Source organism: Pleurodeles waltl, chromosome 5 (genome assembly GCF_031143425.1).
Source record: "Pleurodeles waltl isolate 20211129_DDA chromosome 5, aPleWal1.hap1.20221129, whole genome shotgun sequence".
Lineage (NCBI taxonomy): Eukaryota > Metazoa > Chordata > Amphibia > Caudata > Salamandridae > Pleurodeles > Pleurodeles waltl.
In genome coordinates, this window is record NC_090444.1 from 519,631,915 (window position 1) to 519,650,405 (window position 18,491).

Here is an 18,491-nt window from a genome sequence, read left to right on the forward strand (position 1 = left end):
CCTCTGGCTTAGAAGGAAGCTCGAAAGACAAAAAGAAAAGGGATGTCAAATGAGAATGTATTTAATACTGTTTCTATGCAATGTCGATTGTCTGAAATCTTTCTCAGGTTGGGGAAGCGTGCAAAAGACTTCCTCTCCTGAGTTCTAAGGGTATGGATAACACTCCACCACCTAGCAATTTCCCCCAGCAATTTCTTAAGAACAAAATAGGCCTGCATTAGTGTATGCACTTAATGCAAGAGGTCACTGGCAGACGTGTTACAAATAGAACCACCGTTTTTGGGACACCGAAGTGATAGTTTGTGCTTACTTTTCTTTTTCTTCCAAGCGTTCTGTTAAAACAACAGGCTTAGCTTGTATCATCCTGCACATGTGACTGAGTATTCATATGCATATCCACGCCCATTTTTAAAATTATTTTAATGAAATTTATTTTGATTTGCAAAACAAAGTCCACAGCTTGAATCGTAAAACCTTTTTCTAATATGTCAACAGCAAAGGTAGAAATTTCAAGCATTTATTTAAGGATCATTTACAGGAAATGCACAACGAAAAACTGGACATTTCAAGGGCTTGCTCAAATGCGAAACTCCTCATTAAACACACATGATTTCCGGATTGCTTAAACATAAACCTTTTTATACAAAGACAGGCATGACAACCCAGTGCCAAAACCTTCCAAGTTCAGTAGTGCAGAGAGACAGGCATGCAGGAAGGAGATTGCTCTGTTCCATCTTAAAAAAACAGTTGCCCCCTTGATATTTAGAGCATTGTGTGTAAGATGTTTTTTTTTTTTTTTTTTTTTTGCAACACAGCCTTCAAAAACTTATCTGTCTTTTGTAACTTCACATTTGTTTTCCTAATAGTCTAAGGAAAAATTGAACAATTTGTTCTCTAGGAAAACAAATCCCTTTTCTATACACAATAAAATCACCAAGAGGCAAGGTAAAGGAATAGTATAAAATACATTTTTACAAAGGTCTACACGATGGGCCTTAAAAATTTCACAGGCCTAGTGCAACAAAAAAAAGGCATGTTTTAATATCTACAGTGCTCACCATCTTTTAATTGCAATCCATGTTTATTTCACCAAAAGCGCTGTGGCGATAGTAGCAAAAACACGCACTATTAACGATCATATTAGTTACTTTAGCAGAAAAAGCTTAAGTGGTATGTATGTCTGCCCTATATTTTCAGTGTAATGTAAATAGTGCTGTTAGATTACGGGCTTTCAAACTTTGGGCCAGTAATGCATTTCCAGGACTACACCTAATATTTACGTACAGGATACTCTACATAAGCCTACTTGATAGCAGAGTGGTTTATGTTTCTTATTTGCCCTTTGAATGGCAAATTTGGGTTGTCGGCACCTTTTTTTGGGGTGTGAAAGGGTTCTACAGCGACTCCTCAGCTATGGGTAAAAGTTCTATTAAGTACAACCTACTATGCTAATTACACTCGCACTGCTGCTCCTCTTGATTTTTACACACATTAATCCAAAAAATTTCAGTCTAACTCCAACAAGGTATAAATGGAGACTACAGTCGAGTAGTTAGTATTTAACATGCTGGTAAGACTAACAGTATGAGCACTCATTTCAAGCACTGGGTTAGAGTCAAGAGCATGAACGTTTTCCAGCAGCAACCCATTTGGAAATTTAACAACAAAGTACAGATAATGCAATATGACTAAGTATTTATCAAATAGTACTTCATATTTACACCTATAAATACACATTCTTGTCTCCCTGAATATAAACATTTAATTTACAGTAATAATGCAACAACATCCAGTGGATAGTCCTATGGTGCATTTAGCTTCAATTGGATCATAGATCAACTTTTCAGTCTGGATCAAACATTGCATTTCAGAAATATTAGGTTTTCACACAAGTGGATAACCACCTTCATGTGGGTAATCAGAAATGTACTGCCAAGCTGACTTGGATCTTAGCAGTGCCTCTCTTTGTCCAATCATCATTCTGTAAACACAACTGCAATAACTCTAGTAAATCTAACATGCCCAATCAACATTCACAAGTGTGCATTTGTTTGTTTTAGTAGCACAATAAACGCATTCAGCCTGGAGCACAGCACTGGGTGAATTCAACCTGAGGCAACATCCCTAAATGTCATAGGGGATATGTTAAAGTACAAAAACATCAAAGGCAAATAATAAATTCAATCATTCTAACAAATAAAACTTAGCTCAACATCTAGGTATTTTCATATCGGTGGAATCAGCACTGTCTCACTAGATTTGAAATCTAAAACCAGCCTTGGTACTGGACATGGATTTTTACATATTGTACTCCAAAACACATTCAAGCAAAGTGATGTTTCAGAATATTACAGGATACAAAAAATGTAGTACTTAAGAGTCAGACTGAAACTAATTAAAAATATATACATATATAATATTGCACTAGGCGTTTCTTAACACAGACACAGGTTGATCCCCAAAGTCTTTCAATGGCTCCTATACATGTAACTGCTCACAATACCATCATAGGGAAATAAGGTAGTTCCATTCCATCAAAATGTCTATAGAAAATACTCTTACAAGCTGCATTTACAATTAATTCAGCCAGAGTATTTGGGAGGGGAGCAGCTGCTCCACTCCAATGTGTGCATTATTTCATTGATTGTTTTTTTTTTTTAACGTTACTGTAGGAGTAGGCAAAACAATCATTTAATTAGTCATTCTTACTTCCAAATTTCCAGTTGTGAATTATAAACCTCCAAAGCACTGCACCCTGACTGAAGACGCCTTAAAAATTTTGGTCCAACAATAACCAGATTCTTCAGAGTGAAGAATCCGGAGATAGGTTAAGCAGAGTTGGTTTAAGAGGAGGCCTGCCCCAGAACTGCTTTAAAAGCCCAATCTGAGTTAATTTAATACAAGCAATATGTTTTTGATGTTTAAAACCTTCCACTGAATTAAAGTTAACACAAAAAAAAAAGCATTTAGTTAGAAGATTTGCTCATAGCACTAGCAGAACGTCGCAGTTTTCCAGAAACTTTAAGTTTTGTGGCACGTGGCAGTGTTGGAGATGCCGGATCTGCAACTTCTGTTCCTATTGTTCCAGCCAGATCAGCACTTGCACTTGTAGTGAGACCGCCTGCAAAACACACAGAAATAGGGACGTGAGTAAACGTGTTAAACATATTTCTGCAGAGAAAGCAATGAAACGGTTTAACTTGCCTCATCACTTTCTGTACAGAAAAGCAATGGATAATCACTCTCTTTCAAATACACCAATGTTCTTTGCATGTAGACTTCAAACTCCTAAATGTTTGTGCCAGAAAACGAGCGATTTGTAAAAAATCTAGGTATTCATGACATGCAACAAACACACTCAGTCAACAAAGTTCAGATCTGGTTTGAGATTTAATACGATGGCGAGGATATCTAATTATTATTTGAACAATGCATGTTTTTAAGTTACACCATCTGTGATTTTTTTGCAAGGTATCCATGCACTCTTTCACAAAGTACAGGATCAGTAATAGTTTGAGCAGGACTCCATGACAGCTAAATCTGCATTGCCACCCAGGTCCCTCTGCCTGGTCAGTATAATACTGAGACCCCCTAATACCTCAGAGCCCACAGTCTCTGGGACCCCAGGCAGAAGGAGCAAAGCTTGGGTAGAGAGATGACTTGCGGGAAAAAAGACAGAGCACCGCAGAATAGGAAGGCAGGGCTAGGCTACTGCACTTTCTAAGTGAAACTAAAACTATGCATGTAGAAAGTGGCTTAATTGGTGCACGTCCAACTTGCCAGTCCGGATCAGTAGTTCGGTGCAGTTAAGCATGTGCAGCACTGCTCCTGCTTGCTAGAAATCACACAAGGAGCTCATGGGAAAGTAGTCTAATCACATACATGCTTCTGCTTCACCTTTGCTCGAATGAAAAATGTATTTCATTGCACAGAGCAGACCAGGTGGATAAGAAAGTCAGAGCATTAGAGGAAACCTCAAAGAAAAGCTCTATGAAGGCAGGAGGAATAGACCCTGGATCTTTTAAGGACTAATCACCTTCCCGAGTTTCATCAGGTTCTTCATTTACCTTGGTGAACTACTGACGACTCTTTCCCTAAATTATTGGAACACAACTGGGTAAGAATCCTCTAGGATAATGTGTTATGGCATTTCCAAATGCCTGGTCCTCAAAAGCATGTCTACATACATAACAGGATTTTATGGGACTGGAAGGAGCCACTGTTTCCCTATTAAGCTTCATGTCCCGATTAGATTGACTGTTCCCATTCAGAGGCAATCCAGATCATTTGCTTACTGTTGGCAATCCAGACATAATACGTCTGTTTTCGGTGCACAGTTTAAACCCTGATTTAGGGAAAGACGTGTCCGTTGTGAAAAAATGAACTACCCTACTGAAATGATCTGTGCAGAAAAGAAAATGATCTGACGTCAAGGGCCTTTAAGTGGCATTTTTATAGGGTGGATACATGACTTTTGGTAGTTAACACCTGTATGGCCATGGCACTCGTGTGGGTGTTGACAATTTCCCAGATATAGTCTAACACCTTTGAATATCTTAAAGAATGAAGAATGGACAGGAAGAAGTGAAAAGTACAGCAGCACTCTGCCAATACAATCTGAAAAAAAAAAACGAATTGTACTTGGAAGTGGAGCCTTGCACATCTATTGACAACTCAAATATTTCTAAATCAAAGGCTTATATAGTAAGAACTAGGGTGACAATCTTGAAATGTTTACTTTGCAAAGATTTTGATCAAGAATCTGAGCTAACAGACTGAACCAGCACCTCCACAATGCATCAGGGCTAGGACACAGGATCACTATCCACACTTTTTCCTTCAAAGCCTTCATCAACGTTTTTTCATACTGAAGTACTATGCAGGTGGAGAGAAATATGACAAGAGGTCCAGGAGAACAGCATTGAGCACCTCCTCTAATCAAAAGTGCCACCTGGATTGAGGCTACCTTCTTCCATTTTCCGGGAATGTGAGGAGCCTGCTCTGCAATAGGAATGTATGAGTTACAATTATTAAACAAGAAGCTACTTACCCTTGTGTATTATTTTTCAGACAGATGTAAATTACTCATTTAAAGAATGAGTCATTAAGAGGCTAGTTTTTAAAAGTTTTCATCTATGATGTCAGGGCACTTCTTGGCATCAGATAGTGCCATTTTGGGAACTGAGGCTCAAAGTCAATCAAAGGAGCGGTCCATGACCTGAGGTCTGTCTTAATACTCCACACCACATGGGTGCACAAAACAGGCTGAGGTAATGACAATATTACCAGGCATGAAACAGCCTAGCTACAGTCTCCAAATGCAACTGGACGTTGAGTAAACTGCAAACCAAAGTATTAGCGAAAAAGGCATTACCAGAGGTAACTTACTCTTTTAATGGATACTTTTTTCACTGACTCCCCACCGCAACCCTCATACACAACAGTACACAAAAAAACGGAGATGGGTCTGAGGATTATGACTTTGCCCAAGAAACTGATGAGGCTCTGCATAGACAAACCTCGATACAATTTCACCCTTCATATAATTAGTAATACTAAGTTAAAGTATGACCCAAAACCCTTTCCAGCTGATGATAAATGTACAGAGTACTACCTTATGGAGAATTGCAGAATATTTTTTCCCTCTTGTGGAATAAGCCCCAATACCTTCAAGTGGCTTCTTTCAGCCAGTTTATAACAATTTCATACAGCGCTGTATCCAAAATAAAAATGTCTGCTGTAATTCCTTTCTTAGCTTATAAACGTGTATTTCCATTTGCAATCTTTTTATGTGGCAATGTAAAAATAGAATGATAGTTTGGGACCAACCACTGAAGGGTTCTTAGTATCTTTTACGGAAGCACAGGCGGAACGATATCCAGCAGTTAAATTTTCTAGCTGAGATGAAATTACAATGTTACCTTTAGTGGAAACTAAGGCTTGACTTGCAAGAAGATTCTAAGATGCTTCTATCCAACTAACAGAAATAATATTTTCAGTTTCAATTTTAACATTTTAAGAATGCCAATACAAAGCTGAGGTTCACTGTAACATGTACCAAGGGATTAAGGTAAATGTTAACCCTGTTAAAAATCTGGTCACCAGAATAATTATAAACCAATACATTTGGATAGGTGAAGAAATAAAATCCAAAATTACAACCACATAGTATTTAAAATCATTATCACTGAGTTCTTTGCCTGAGAACTAGCCCATTACAGAGTATAGCGGGTGGGAAAAGGGAAGGGTGTCATGCCAGTGGAAGGCGTTCTGGAAGGAGAACCACTTCATCTAAGGGTGAGCCATATGAAGGAGCTAGCATCTTAGTGTCCAGGCATATGATCTGAAAGTTGGGGCACAGCACCTGCCTCTTCAGGTGACTGAGCAGGTGTATTCTCATAAAGCTACATCAGCAGACGAGCCCTGAGTTTAGCAGTCCTCATGCCACCTCCTTCGAGTCCAGTCTGGGTAATGAGGATCTTATTCGATCAATGGTACCTATTTTTTTCTAGAACACAAGGGATGCGAGGAATGGGAAGGAACGCACAGACAAACGGAAGTGCAAGGTCAGCACTTAGACAATCCCTAGCCATCCTTAAGGAGAAAACATCTGAAAAAAAAGCCCTGTAGTTGTTACTCGAGGGGCAGATATCAATTTGAAGGATCTTGAGAAAGACATCCTGGTTGAATATCCATGTGTGACCAACCAAGGTCAGCACAATTAGGCAGTCTGCATGGAGATATTCATTCCCTGCAAGGCTGGCTGCAGAGACAGAGGCTATGTGCTCCAACAGCAAATAAAAATTTCCACAGCAGCTTTGTATGGCAGATTCGAGCTCTTGTTGATATGGTTCTTGGGATTAATATTGTGCTTGAAGACTTGGATTTACAAACCCTCAACTAAAGAAACGAATCCAAAGCCGGGCAAATTGCCCTTCACTCCAGTAAGCGATTTGCTGCTAAGATAAAGTCTTTATAATTAACAGATTGTTCAGTTATACAACATATAACATCAGGGAAGCATCCTATTCAAAACCTTCTAAAGAGACCAGAAAGGCTCCCAGTCGAGCAAGTTCTCTCGCTAAAACCACCAGTGTAACAACTGCAGATGATCAGAAATTGAGGTCATGTTTAAGGGGTCTCCTCAGAACGGTTTCTGCTGTAATTTCAGTTCTCTTTGGAGTCCTGATGGATCTCGAAGATGAAGGATATAAAGAGCCACAGAAGAAAGCACAAAAGACATGGCTATGAAAGGGGTAGATTATAAGGATCACAGTGAAGACGATAATAATGAACTTTTGCCACTTCAGGAAATTGTTCTAGTAGCTTGGATTCGAGTTGGGTTGCGGACCATTTTTAGTCATCAAACACAACTGAGGTAACAGCCCCGTCAGCTTTGCCAGTGCTGCAATTTCACCTTTCATAAAAAAAAAATCTTACTTGTTGGAGAAGACTATCAGAATGAAGGCTGCTAAAACAGAAGAAAGAGGAGTGTTTTCTGATACGCTTTCACAAGCCAAGTAGCGCAGTACTCTGCCTCTTCTTCCCCGTCACAATATAGTGCAGAGCGGTCCACTGAGGCTGTTTTATAGCTACAGCAGTAGAAGTCACCATGGATATGTGCCTGTGTGCTCTGCATCTTGAAGGACAAAAATACTGCTAAGGCATCATCCACTGACTTTGATCCTAGTGTCTTTTAAAGGACCTGAACCTTAAAATTCTGCAAGGTGGTCTTGAAACCCTTAAAACCGTAGGAGTTGCAATAGCTGGCTTAAAGTTTGAGGGGTTCCTCAACTCTATCCAGTGGTGTAACGCTAAATGAAGCCCCCCCTTGCAGAATGTGAAGGGTAGCCTGTTAGTCTATCATAACTCATTGGTCTTGGACTAAATGGGCCCCCCACAAAGGGTCAGGGGACTTTGCACCAGAGGAGCTGCAGGGGCTTGTGTTACACCCTTGGCACTATCCTCTCATAAAACGTACCTCCCTTTAAAGGAAAAACATGTGGAGCATATCGAGCCATGCCTGTGCAGGACAACTGGAGCCCTTTGAAGCAGAATGTGACATCTGCAATATAGAGATCTTGGTGACGCAACCATATTGAGGCCTCCGGAAAATTTGAGGCCTTTTCAGGAATGATTTCCTGCAAAGATTACAACAACAGTTAGTTGGATTCTTCACCAGTTTCCACTGAGTGTCGTTATAAGATAACCTCTCAATTTCTTCCTGAAGAAGGAGAAATTCAGGATGTTCACATTAACTTGGTTCTGTCTGCCCTAGACCGTGGAGGCTGGATGGTGCCACTGGACTTGCAGGATGCCTACTTCCACATTCCCAGCCTACTTCTGCATTCCCATGTTACCTGACCACAGAACTGCGGTTCACAGTGGGCAACAAGCATTATCAGTTTGCTGTGCTTCCTTTTGGCTTTACAAGTGCTCCTCAGGCATTGAATAAGGTGAGGCCAGTGGTTAAAGCACACCTACGGAGGTCAGGTATTCAAGTCTTTCCCCCTACCTCGACAATTGGCTGTTGAAGGCAGGCTTGTCCCAGGCAGTCGTCTCTAACCTCCAGACCATGCTAGACCTCCTGTATTCACTGGGGATTACAGTAAACATGGCAAAGTCACACCTAATCCCCTCTCAGATGCTCCCTTTCATCAAAGATGTTCTGGATACAGTGCAGTGCAGTTTCAGGCCTCCACACCTGCCCATAGTTCTCAAGAAGATTGGGACCGACCAGGCCCAAGTCATTTTTGTGGCTCTGGGTTGGGCACAGAGAGTATAGTATCCAGAACCCCATGAGCATCGGTCTTCCAATCAGATTGCCTCTTCGGGAGGATACTCTGTTACAGCAACAGGGCAAGATTCTGCACCCAAAACTGTGCACACTTTGCCTTCATGCATGGAGATTGAGGTGCAGCAGTTGACAGTCTTAGACCTTTCTGCAGAAGTTTGTGATCTCATTGTGACAGCCAGGCGTCCGCCAACCAAGACACTATATTCCTGCCCTGGGGACAAATTTGTGGTTTAGTGTACTTCCAAAAATGCTGATCCCCCTTCTACACCTTTATCTGATGTCTTGGTGTTTGTACTATTGTTAGCCTGGGAAGGATTTGCTTTGGGTACAGCTACGGGACACTCTCCATGTTGCAGTCACCTGTTCTAACTTCTTTTTCTAAAAGGACTACAACATATCTTCCCTCCAAAACCCTTCATCATGGCTCAATGGGATTGGAACCTAGTTTGATCTTCCTGATTTGGTCTCTCTTCGGTCCCAATTGCCCTCTACACCTGTTGACCAATAAAACATCCTTTCTAGTGGCCATTACACCGGCCTGGCAGATTAGTGGACTACAGGCACTTTCTGTGCAACCTCCTTACATGACTTTCTCCTAGACAAGCAGTCCTCAGAAAAGTGCCTCTCTCCTATCAAAAGCTGACTGCTTTTCATGTAGAGCAGACAATTAATCTGCTCCTACTTTTTTTGCTCCACCTCACCCTTCCAAAGAGGAGAAAAGACACCATCATCCAAACCTAAAAAGAGCTTTACCATTCTCGTCTGTAAAAAGAAAGAAGGGCAAAATAGGACCATCTCATGAGGGATTCTGCTCTGCAGTAAAATCTGCTATGCACTGGCCAAAAAAGCAACCCACAGAGGGTTTGCATGCTCATTCCACCAGAGCTAAGGCTCCAACTGCTGCATTAGCTTGTGGAGTCCCTGTCCTGGACATGTCAGGCTGCAATGTGAGCATCGTTACACAGGTTCACAAAGTACTACTGCCTGGACAGTCAAGTATGTCATGCCTGTTCAATGTTCCAGGAATTCCTGGTTTAAATCTGTTCGCACACCCACCTATGGAGAGGTATTGCTTGGGTATCTATTTTAAGGTAAATAATTTGTGTCTAGAAATCTCTATCATATGAACAAATTACTTTCCTTCGGTAATGCCTTATTTGATAGAGACTCTATTAAGCCGCAGATTCCTTACGGACCCTCACATCGTCCTGGCTCTGCGAATGGATTTCTCCATACAGGGAAACCCTCATAAGGCCCTTGGTCTCTGCACACTGGCACATCAGCATCCTTTTTGGCTCTGTGCTTCTGGCATGGAAATGTTGCAAAAAGTAACGGATGTCAGTGTGCTAGGGTAGTACCTATAAAGGCACAGCACTTCACTTCTGGTGCGGATAACGATGACGAGTAGCTGTAGCTGATCAATGCCAAGTACAGGTCTGCACAGATACTGCCTGAAAAGCTTCCCGACACAGTCTGACACCTGAGGAATATTTTAAGGTAAGGAATCTGTGGCCAGATAGTCTCTGTTCATTAGACAGAGAAAACCTCTTAAACCAAACACTATGTAAAAATCATGTGACTATAATCAACAAGAACTAAAGAAGCATGCAAAAATTCCCAGCTAATCTCCACATGTACTCTTTTCTGAATGCATAAATACAGCTATTGCGGCCGTCACCCCGTAAATTTGCAAACGTACCTTTCCGTCAATTTAATTTCACTGACAGTAAAATAATGTTAAAGCTGCATACCTAACAATACTTTGCAAATCCACTATTTCTTCCCTCAGCCATCTAAGAATTTAAACATTCATATTTTAAAAATTAAGTCACCGTTTAGTTGTTCCCAAACGAGGATTTGATTGTAGGTCAAAATGTAATAGCTTATCTAAATAGGAACAGATGAGATTACAATTATTTAAATGAATAAACTGGCAGCGTGTGTCGAACTCCAGTCATCTCCCTGTACAATTATAAACAGCCACAGAGGAATGCAAAAATGTCTGCTGCAATAATAGAACCGATGTTGCTCTTGCATATGTGTCGTCTCCCAAGACATTCCGGGGAGTGTGCATGTCGTTTCATCAGGTTGCTTTCGGTACAGCAGTTCCATACGATGATGACATGATGATGTTGCCGCAACTAGCTGTTTTTACTCTAAAAATCAATTGACTACAGAAACCGCTATGGAGTTGGGTTTTCACTGTCTAATTTGCATGCTAATTTGGCAGCAGTGCATGCACACACACACACACAAAGCTTACACTAAGCATCGTGATGGTTAGGATAAATCATAAAAATAAGAAAATAGGCCAATTTTGGGTATGTTCACCACCTCTGCTCTAACTGATGCAAACACATCTCTCTCTCTGTTATAATGTACTCTTGTGTAACTATTCTAATATAAAGGGAACCAAAACTGGCTAATTTCAGAGCTTTTAGTTTTTATAAATTAACCATTACAAGTTTAAAGGGTAACGTTCCTTTGGTAATTTACACAAACCCAGAGGCCGCATGCATAGCCGACTGGTGCAATGCCCAACTACATGGTGTGCTGCAGACTCTTGTTTGAAATCTGTTTGGTTTCAGCTTGCATATCCTAGTGATGAAGGAATAGACTGCGTGAGTGATACCTGCAGGAGTGAAACATTCAGCTTTTTCGTGCACCTTGAAAACGTGTCTAGTGCACTGACTAGAAAAACACTGCTGGAAATTAGATTGGGTACGGAGTGCATGAAAACTGTGCTTATACATTTCTCCACACAACAGCCCTTGTCAATCTTGGCCTAATAATGGTTCCTTCCAAAAATGCTGATTACCTTTTAGGCGTGGAAAACACCATTGCCAGATGGGAGTGCCCATGAGCATGAACTCCCAACTCACCACAGATGTGATTTAGTGTGAAGATGTGGACCAGGAAGACAAGGTTCAGACACACAGAGCCTCATTAAGACTTTGGGGGTCTTTTCGCAAGACTGCCATGGTGGCGGCCACCAAAAGACCACATTGTCGGCAGAAATCAGACCGCCGTATTTAGAGCCACACACTGAAAACCGCCAAAAAACAGCCACAAATCCAAGATGGGCGGTTCCACCACCAGCACAACCACTTTTCAACCACCAGATTACAACCCATATATCACCACAGAGGTTCTTCCATGACGGAAAACCATTGGTGATCCGAACCGCTGCGCTCAAACACCCACCTTTGACAGAACACACCACGTTGGACAGTTTGAATACCCCACACCTGACACACATACACACACCTACTTACAGCACTATATACCACACCCCCACACGCCTTTGCGACAAGAACAACATACAGAGACAGCGAGGACACACACTTTTCACTTATATACCATAGGCACGTATACACTTCACACTCAGCACACACCACACAACCGCACTATCAACAAAATACACACATCACTACTACACACAAACACCACAACCAGCACACACACTCAAACACCCCCACCCACCAAGTACCCAACACTGCACCTTTACACACACAACACCCACCCACAACAAAACCACCATGTCCCGTCAAAAGCACCCACACTTCACAGACGATGAGTTGAGGGTCATGGTCGATGAAATTGTCAGGGTAGAGCCACAGCTGTTCGGAGCACAGGTACAGCAAACATCCATTGCCAGGAAAATTGAGTTATGGCAGAGAATAGTCAACGGGGTCAACTCAGTGTGCAACCACTCACGCAAATGGGAGGACATGGGGAAGGTATGTTCCATGACATCGAGACACCAAATTGCCGTGCTGAAGACTGGCAGTGGGCCCCCACCTCCTCCCCCAGAGTTCACATCATGGGAGGAGTAGGTCTTGGACATCCTGCATCCAGAGGGCCTGAATGGAATACCCGGAGGACTGGACTCTGGTAATTAACTAGCACTCCCCTGGCACAGATTCATCTGGTCCAAAATGCCTCCTCACCACCCCCCAATTCACCCAGTCCTCCACTACATCTCCCACCTAATCACCTAATGCCCCTCTCTTGCATGCCACACCACCACCCAGCCCCAGCGCCCACACAGTCCCTGCCAGGTGGCTGATAGCACTGCCAATCACAATGACTACGACTCCCACAGGGCACCTGCCCATCACCATCAAAACCTGAAAACCTGCAGTGTGCACATTACATCTCTTGCATGTACAACTATTGCACCAGCTACAACAACTGGATGCTTCGACTGAGGACCACTAAATGGCAACACAGTGCTAAACAACGCCAAACAGAGACACAACGCTGTTACCAATCCTAAGGGTCACTTATCCAGATCAACGACCATAAAATGGACTGATCATGGGCCAGTAAGTAAGAAGGTTTCTACGTGCACAGACAGGACAAGCAATCTTGCATACAGATATACATTCCTCCCACTTGGACACCATGCTGCAATGTACAGCCATAATCACTCATAACTAAAACCCTGAATTGCCATCTGCTAACAGGGCACACCTGTCATGTGAACCACACAAAGGAACGAAACCCACCCACCAACCTAAATTACCAAGCCTGACCAACAACAACCTCTATGGAGCATGGTACATGTGTCACAATCCACTATCTACAAACTGTGTTAGCACTGCTGCATCTGTCATTGCCATTGCTGGGAATAAAGTCAAGCCACTGTATGCATCAGACAGACCACCATGCACACACCTCCACCATTAAACCCTCTCTCACTCCATCCACACGTACCCCTGGCAGTGATACCATGGAGAGGATACCAGCCCTCCTAAGGATGAAGTCCTCAGTGAGGACAATGCCGCTGGATGTCTGGAAACTGACGACCTACCTGGCCCATTTGGGACCCCTGTTCAGTCTACCACTCTCTCCCTCACCCTGCCCACATCAACCTCCCCCCCACCCAACCTGTGGCACCAACATCACAGCCAAACCTTATTCCCCAAACCAGTGTCCCAAGGTCTGTTCAAACTATTGTGTGCCCCACAGTACAGGGACCTGAGTCAACCCCTCATACCCCGAAGAATAAAGGTCCTGCTGACTCAGAGTGGGCACACCGTGCCAGGGGCACAGGCACATGGGGACAGAGGGCATGGGAGGGAACCTGTGGGACAGAGCACCAAGGGAGTCAAATGACCAGCAAATCATCTCTCAAGTCCTGGGAGCATATCAACAATCCCAGGACAGGATGGGCTAGATCAATAACATGTTGGGGGAAAACCAAAGGCTGCAGAGGGAATACCACCAGGAGGTCATGCAGCAGTGGCAGGCCCACAATACCACCATGGCCTCCATTGCAGGGGTGCTCAGGGACATAAACGCCACCCTGCATGCTTCCTCCACCTACCTGCAGGCCCCTTCCACTAGCCACATCACATCTGGGCACTCAACATCTGCGGCAGCTAGTGGATGCAGGCCCTGCCAGGGAACCACAGCCTGTAGCTGAACCCCCCCGCAAACGTGGATGTCCATCCAGACATCCGGCTGCAAAAAATGCCAAGACACAACCCACTGACAGGAAGTGACCCTCTGCTGAATTTTCTCACTTGTGTGCCACTGAGACACCATGTTTACTGTTCAATTACATTTCTCAATTTTCCTATGGCCCTTTTACCCTGGACCTGTGCTACCAAAATCATTTCATCCACCATGACCTCACTCACTAATTGGACAATTAAGGCACAGTAAACACTGTAGAGCACAGCAAATGTATGTGTCTTTTATTGTACACATACAAAAGTATGGTCATCAATATGTTATGTGGGTATGGACCCCCTAAACCAACAGGGAGTGTAATGGACAGCAGAGGGAGGCATCCTTTGCAGGAGACACAGTACAACAGACATGTCCCAGGGCAGATGTAAGGGTCACTAGTCCAGCCTCAAACCAGAGCATATCCATGTATCGAACGTGCAAAAAGACCATGACAGAGCCTTCCATCACGAGAGTAGGCATGGTAGCACACAAAGCACATATGCAGTTCATAGTTGTCGTGCCCAATGTGGATTGCCAACTAAGCAGGCGCAACAGATGTCACTTCCACATCACCAGTCTCAGTAAATACATCACAGAACACTGTAGCTGGCATGTGTCATGGGCAAACCTGTACTCTGTAATCAGTTAGCAAAGGCTAATGTACATTAATTCCTCACGCAATAAGTTGGAGAGGCAAAGATTCACAGTACACAGTTACTTGCTGTATTGACATGAGAACAGGAGAATGCTGGACACATAGCACAATACAGGCCTGTCCATAGGCGATGTGAGACTTGCAACCTGCATAGAGAACACATGTTAGAGATGATACATTTTAACTCTGCACCTCACATGCAGTCATCTCCCACAATACACGCATAGGGATAGGAACACATTACACCACCACTGATGATTCAAATCAGGTGGACCATTTACACTAATCAATGTGGAAATACTACACTTGCAAATACACACACAACAAACCTGTATGTTACAAGAAGTACTGATTGATGAGATCTGTTCTAGAGTCTGCTGCACCTTCCTCATCTGCCTCCTCATCACTTTTCATGTCTGCATCACCAGCCACTGGTCCAGCTGCCTCATCATCATCAGCCAGTAATGGTGTCTGACATCTCAGGGCTAGATTATGGAGCTTGCAGTAGGCAACTATGATCTGGCATACCTTTTGGAAAGTGTAGAGGAGGGCACCTCCAGAGACAAACAGGCACTTGTACCTGGCCTTCAGTAAGTCAAATGTCCTTTCAATTACATGCTGCTTCCTGCCATAGGCCTAATTGAAACTGAGTTCCCCTTCTGTGGCAAGGTACATCACTGATGTCAACAACCAGGGAAGGTTAGGATAACCAAGGTCACCTGTGTGCAGAGAGGTGGGACCTGTTACAACACAGGTACAGCCACAGGGAAGAATGTGATGACAGGTGCCATAACAGAAACACACATCCAAATGCATACATACAAATGAGCTATTCCCTCTTTCTCTGTAAACGTGCCATCATGTGGGGGACATTGCTGTTCCTCAGTATGTAGGAGTCATGCACAGATCCTGGAATCTTGGCTGGCACTTGGGAGATGTACTGGTCTGCCACACACTACCTGAACATTGATGGAGTGGTAGTTTTTCTTGTTTCTATACACCTGTTCATTGGTATTGGGAGGGACCAAAGCTATATAGGTGCCATCTACGCCCCCTATCACATGTGGTGTTGGAAATGGCCCTTTTTGTAGGGTTATTCCCAAAATATTTGCCTCTTCCTCCTATTTCAGATCTGTTTTTGCTGGTTTATTGTCTCTGCGCACTTTACCACTGCTGATCAGTACTAAAGTGCAAGTGCTCCCTATATAAATTGTAGTGTTGATTGGTTTATCCATGATTGGCATATCTGATTTACTGGTAAGTCCCTAGTAAAGTGCACTAGAGGTGCCCAGGGCCTGTAAATCAAATGCTACCAGTGGGCTTACAGCACTGATTGTGCCACCCACATAAGTAGCCCTGTGAACATGTCTCAGACCTGCCACTGAATTGTCTGTGTGCAGTTTTAAACTGCCAATTCGACCTTACAAGTGTACCAACTTGTCAGGCCCAAACCTTCCCTTCTTATACATGTAAGGAACCCCTACGGTAGGCCCCAAGTAGCCTCATAAGCAGGGTGCAGTGTATGTTAAAAGTGGGACATGTGCTGATGTGTTTTACATGTCCTAACAGTGAAATACTGCCACATTTGTTTTTCACTGTTGCAAGGCCTATATCTCTCTCATAGGTTAAAATGGGGGCTGCCTTTAAATATCCTTAAAGGGCAGTTTCCCTTTGAGAGCAAATGGAAATATGGAGTATGGGGTTTCTGAACTCACAATTTGAAAATACATCTTTTAGTGAAGTTGTTTTTTAGATTGTTAGTTTGAAAATGCCACTTTTAGAAAGTGGGCATTTTCTTGCTTAAACAATCCTGTGCCTTTGCCTGCTTGTGTATTCCATGTCTGGGTCACACTGACAGTTGAGCTGTTGTGAATTCCCTCTAGACTGTGACACAAAGGGAGCTGGAGTGTAGCTTGCATATCCTGATGGGCCATATGGGCTGGAGTGGAGGGAGGATTGGTCACTTATACCAGAAAGGGCTGTGCCTGCCCTCACAGAATGCAGTCTCCAACCCCCTGGAGTGTGTGTGGGGCCAGGCCTGTGCTATGCAGGATCTTGTCAACAACAGAGACTTTCCTTCGACGTATGCCTACTTCAAAGGCAGAAAGGGTATAAGTAGTGGATCCAAAACCCCAGCCTTTTGGAATCTTTCTGGATCAAAAGGAACCTCTGCCAAGGAGAAGAGTGAAGAGCTGCAGGAGGAGTACTGCCCCTTTGCTGTGTGTGCTTTGTTGGGATGGCTTGCAGTTGCTGCTTCTGCCTTAAAAAGAGAGCAAAGGGTGAACTCTGCTGTGTATCCCGCTTGAGAAAGTTCTCCAAGGGCTTGGAGTAGAGCATGCATGTGACCTGTGGGCCCAGCACTCTAGCATCGCCTTACTCACAGCACAACCTGGGCATCCCAGACGCCACTGCTCCTGCTGACACTGGCGCCGCTGCCTGCGCCGTGGTCTGTGGACACTGCTCGTGAGGTACACGAAACACCGTCCTGCACAGCAGCCCCGGTCCAGCGACGCAAGCACCATCGAGTCCAGTGTCTTCACCAGGTGTCCCTGTCTACACCGCGCCCTGTGGACACCGCATGTCACATCGTCCGTCTTCGCACTGCAGCCCAACGCCATCCACGCCAGCCCTCCTGACTTCATCAGCCTGGAGTTCAAGCTGCAATGCGTGTGACATCAAGGGCCCGACGAACTGCGCACCGAGCTCTGGAACTGATGCCTGCGACGGTGCACTCTTGTCTCATCGCGTGGATCACAACGCCCTGCATTTTCAAGGTACTGTTTGCGGGTCTTCCCGACACTGTGGCTGGCCTATGTCGCTGCAGCCAGCCTGAACTGTTGGATTTGTGGTTCATGATGCCGTATTAGCCCCAGACGGAGCTTTTGACTTCAAGGAACTGTATTTTTAAGTAATTCTTGCAAAATTCATATCTTTATTATTGTATGATGGATTTTTTTCGTTTTGGTCTTGTTTTACACAGATAAATATTGGCTATTTTTCTAAAACTGGTGTGGTGTCCTTTTGTAGTGTTTCCACTGTATTACTGTGTGTTATGTGCAAACGCTTTACACATTACTTCTCGGATAAGCCCGACTGCTCGTGCCAAGCTACCAAGGGGGTGAGCAGGGGTTATTTGAGCAGGTATCTCCCTTATCCTGACCAGAGTGAGGGTCCCTACTTGGACAGGGTGCAAACCGACTGCCAACTAGAGATCCCATTTCTAACATGAGGGATGTGTCCCATCTCATAGAAGTCTGCCTTGACATAGGCCAAATCTGCACATTGGGGGAACCTGATGTAGTTTTTCAAGAAAGCACACAGTACATCCTTCAACACAAGACTGAACATGGGTTGTGACATCCCTGCTGCAGAGCCCACTGTATTCTTAAAGGAGCCTGTGGCAAGAAAGTGTAGAACTGAAAGGACTTGGATTGTGGGAAGAATGGCATAAGGATTACGTATGGCAGGCAACAGATCTGGCTCCAAATGGGTACAAAGATCCATGATGGTCTGACTATTCAGACAATAGGTGAGGATGATATGCCTGTTTGCAAGGCCGACTAGTGGACGGTGCACTAG

The 18,491-nt window shown here is 43.7% G+C and overlaps 1 protein-coding gene across 5 annotated transcripts in view; it reads right to left on the reverse strand.

Moving 5' to 3' along the window:
* Positions 1 to 405: 405 nt before the first annotated feature.
* The window catches only part of RALGAPA2 (Ral GTPase activating protein catalytic subunit alpha 2), a 1,651,508-nt gene continuing 1,633,422 nt past the window's right edge, over positions 406 to 18,491 (reverse strand). For 3 of the 5 annotated variants that reach the window (XM_069234343.1, XM_069234345.1, XM_069234344.1), the window contains one exon: positions 2,816 to 3,121. In XM_069234343.1, the coding sequence (XP_069090444.1) occupies positions 2,967 to 3,121 (155 nt within the window). In that variant the 3' untranslated portion in view covers positions 2,816 to 2,966. Of the gene's footprint in view, positions 3,122 to 18,491 lie in introns of all 5 variants that reach the window. The other 2 variants (XM_069234346.1, XM_069234347.1) reach the window with 1 other exon arrangement.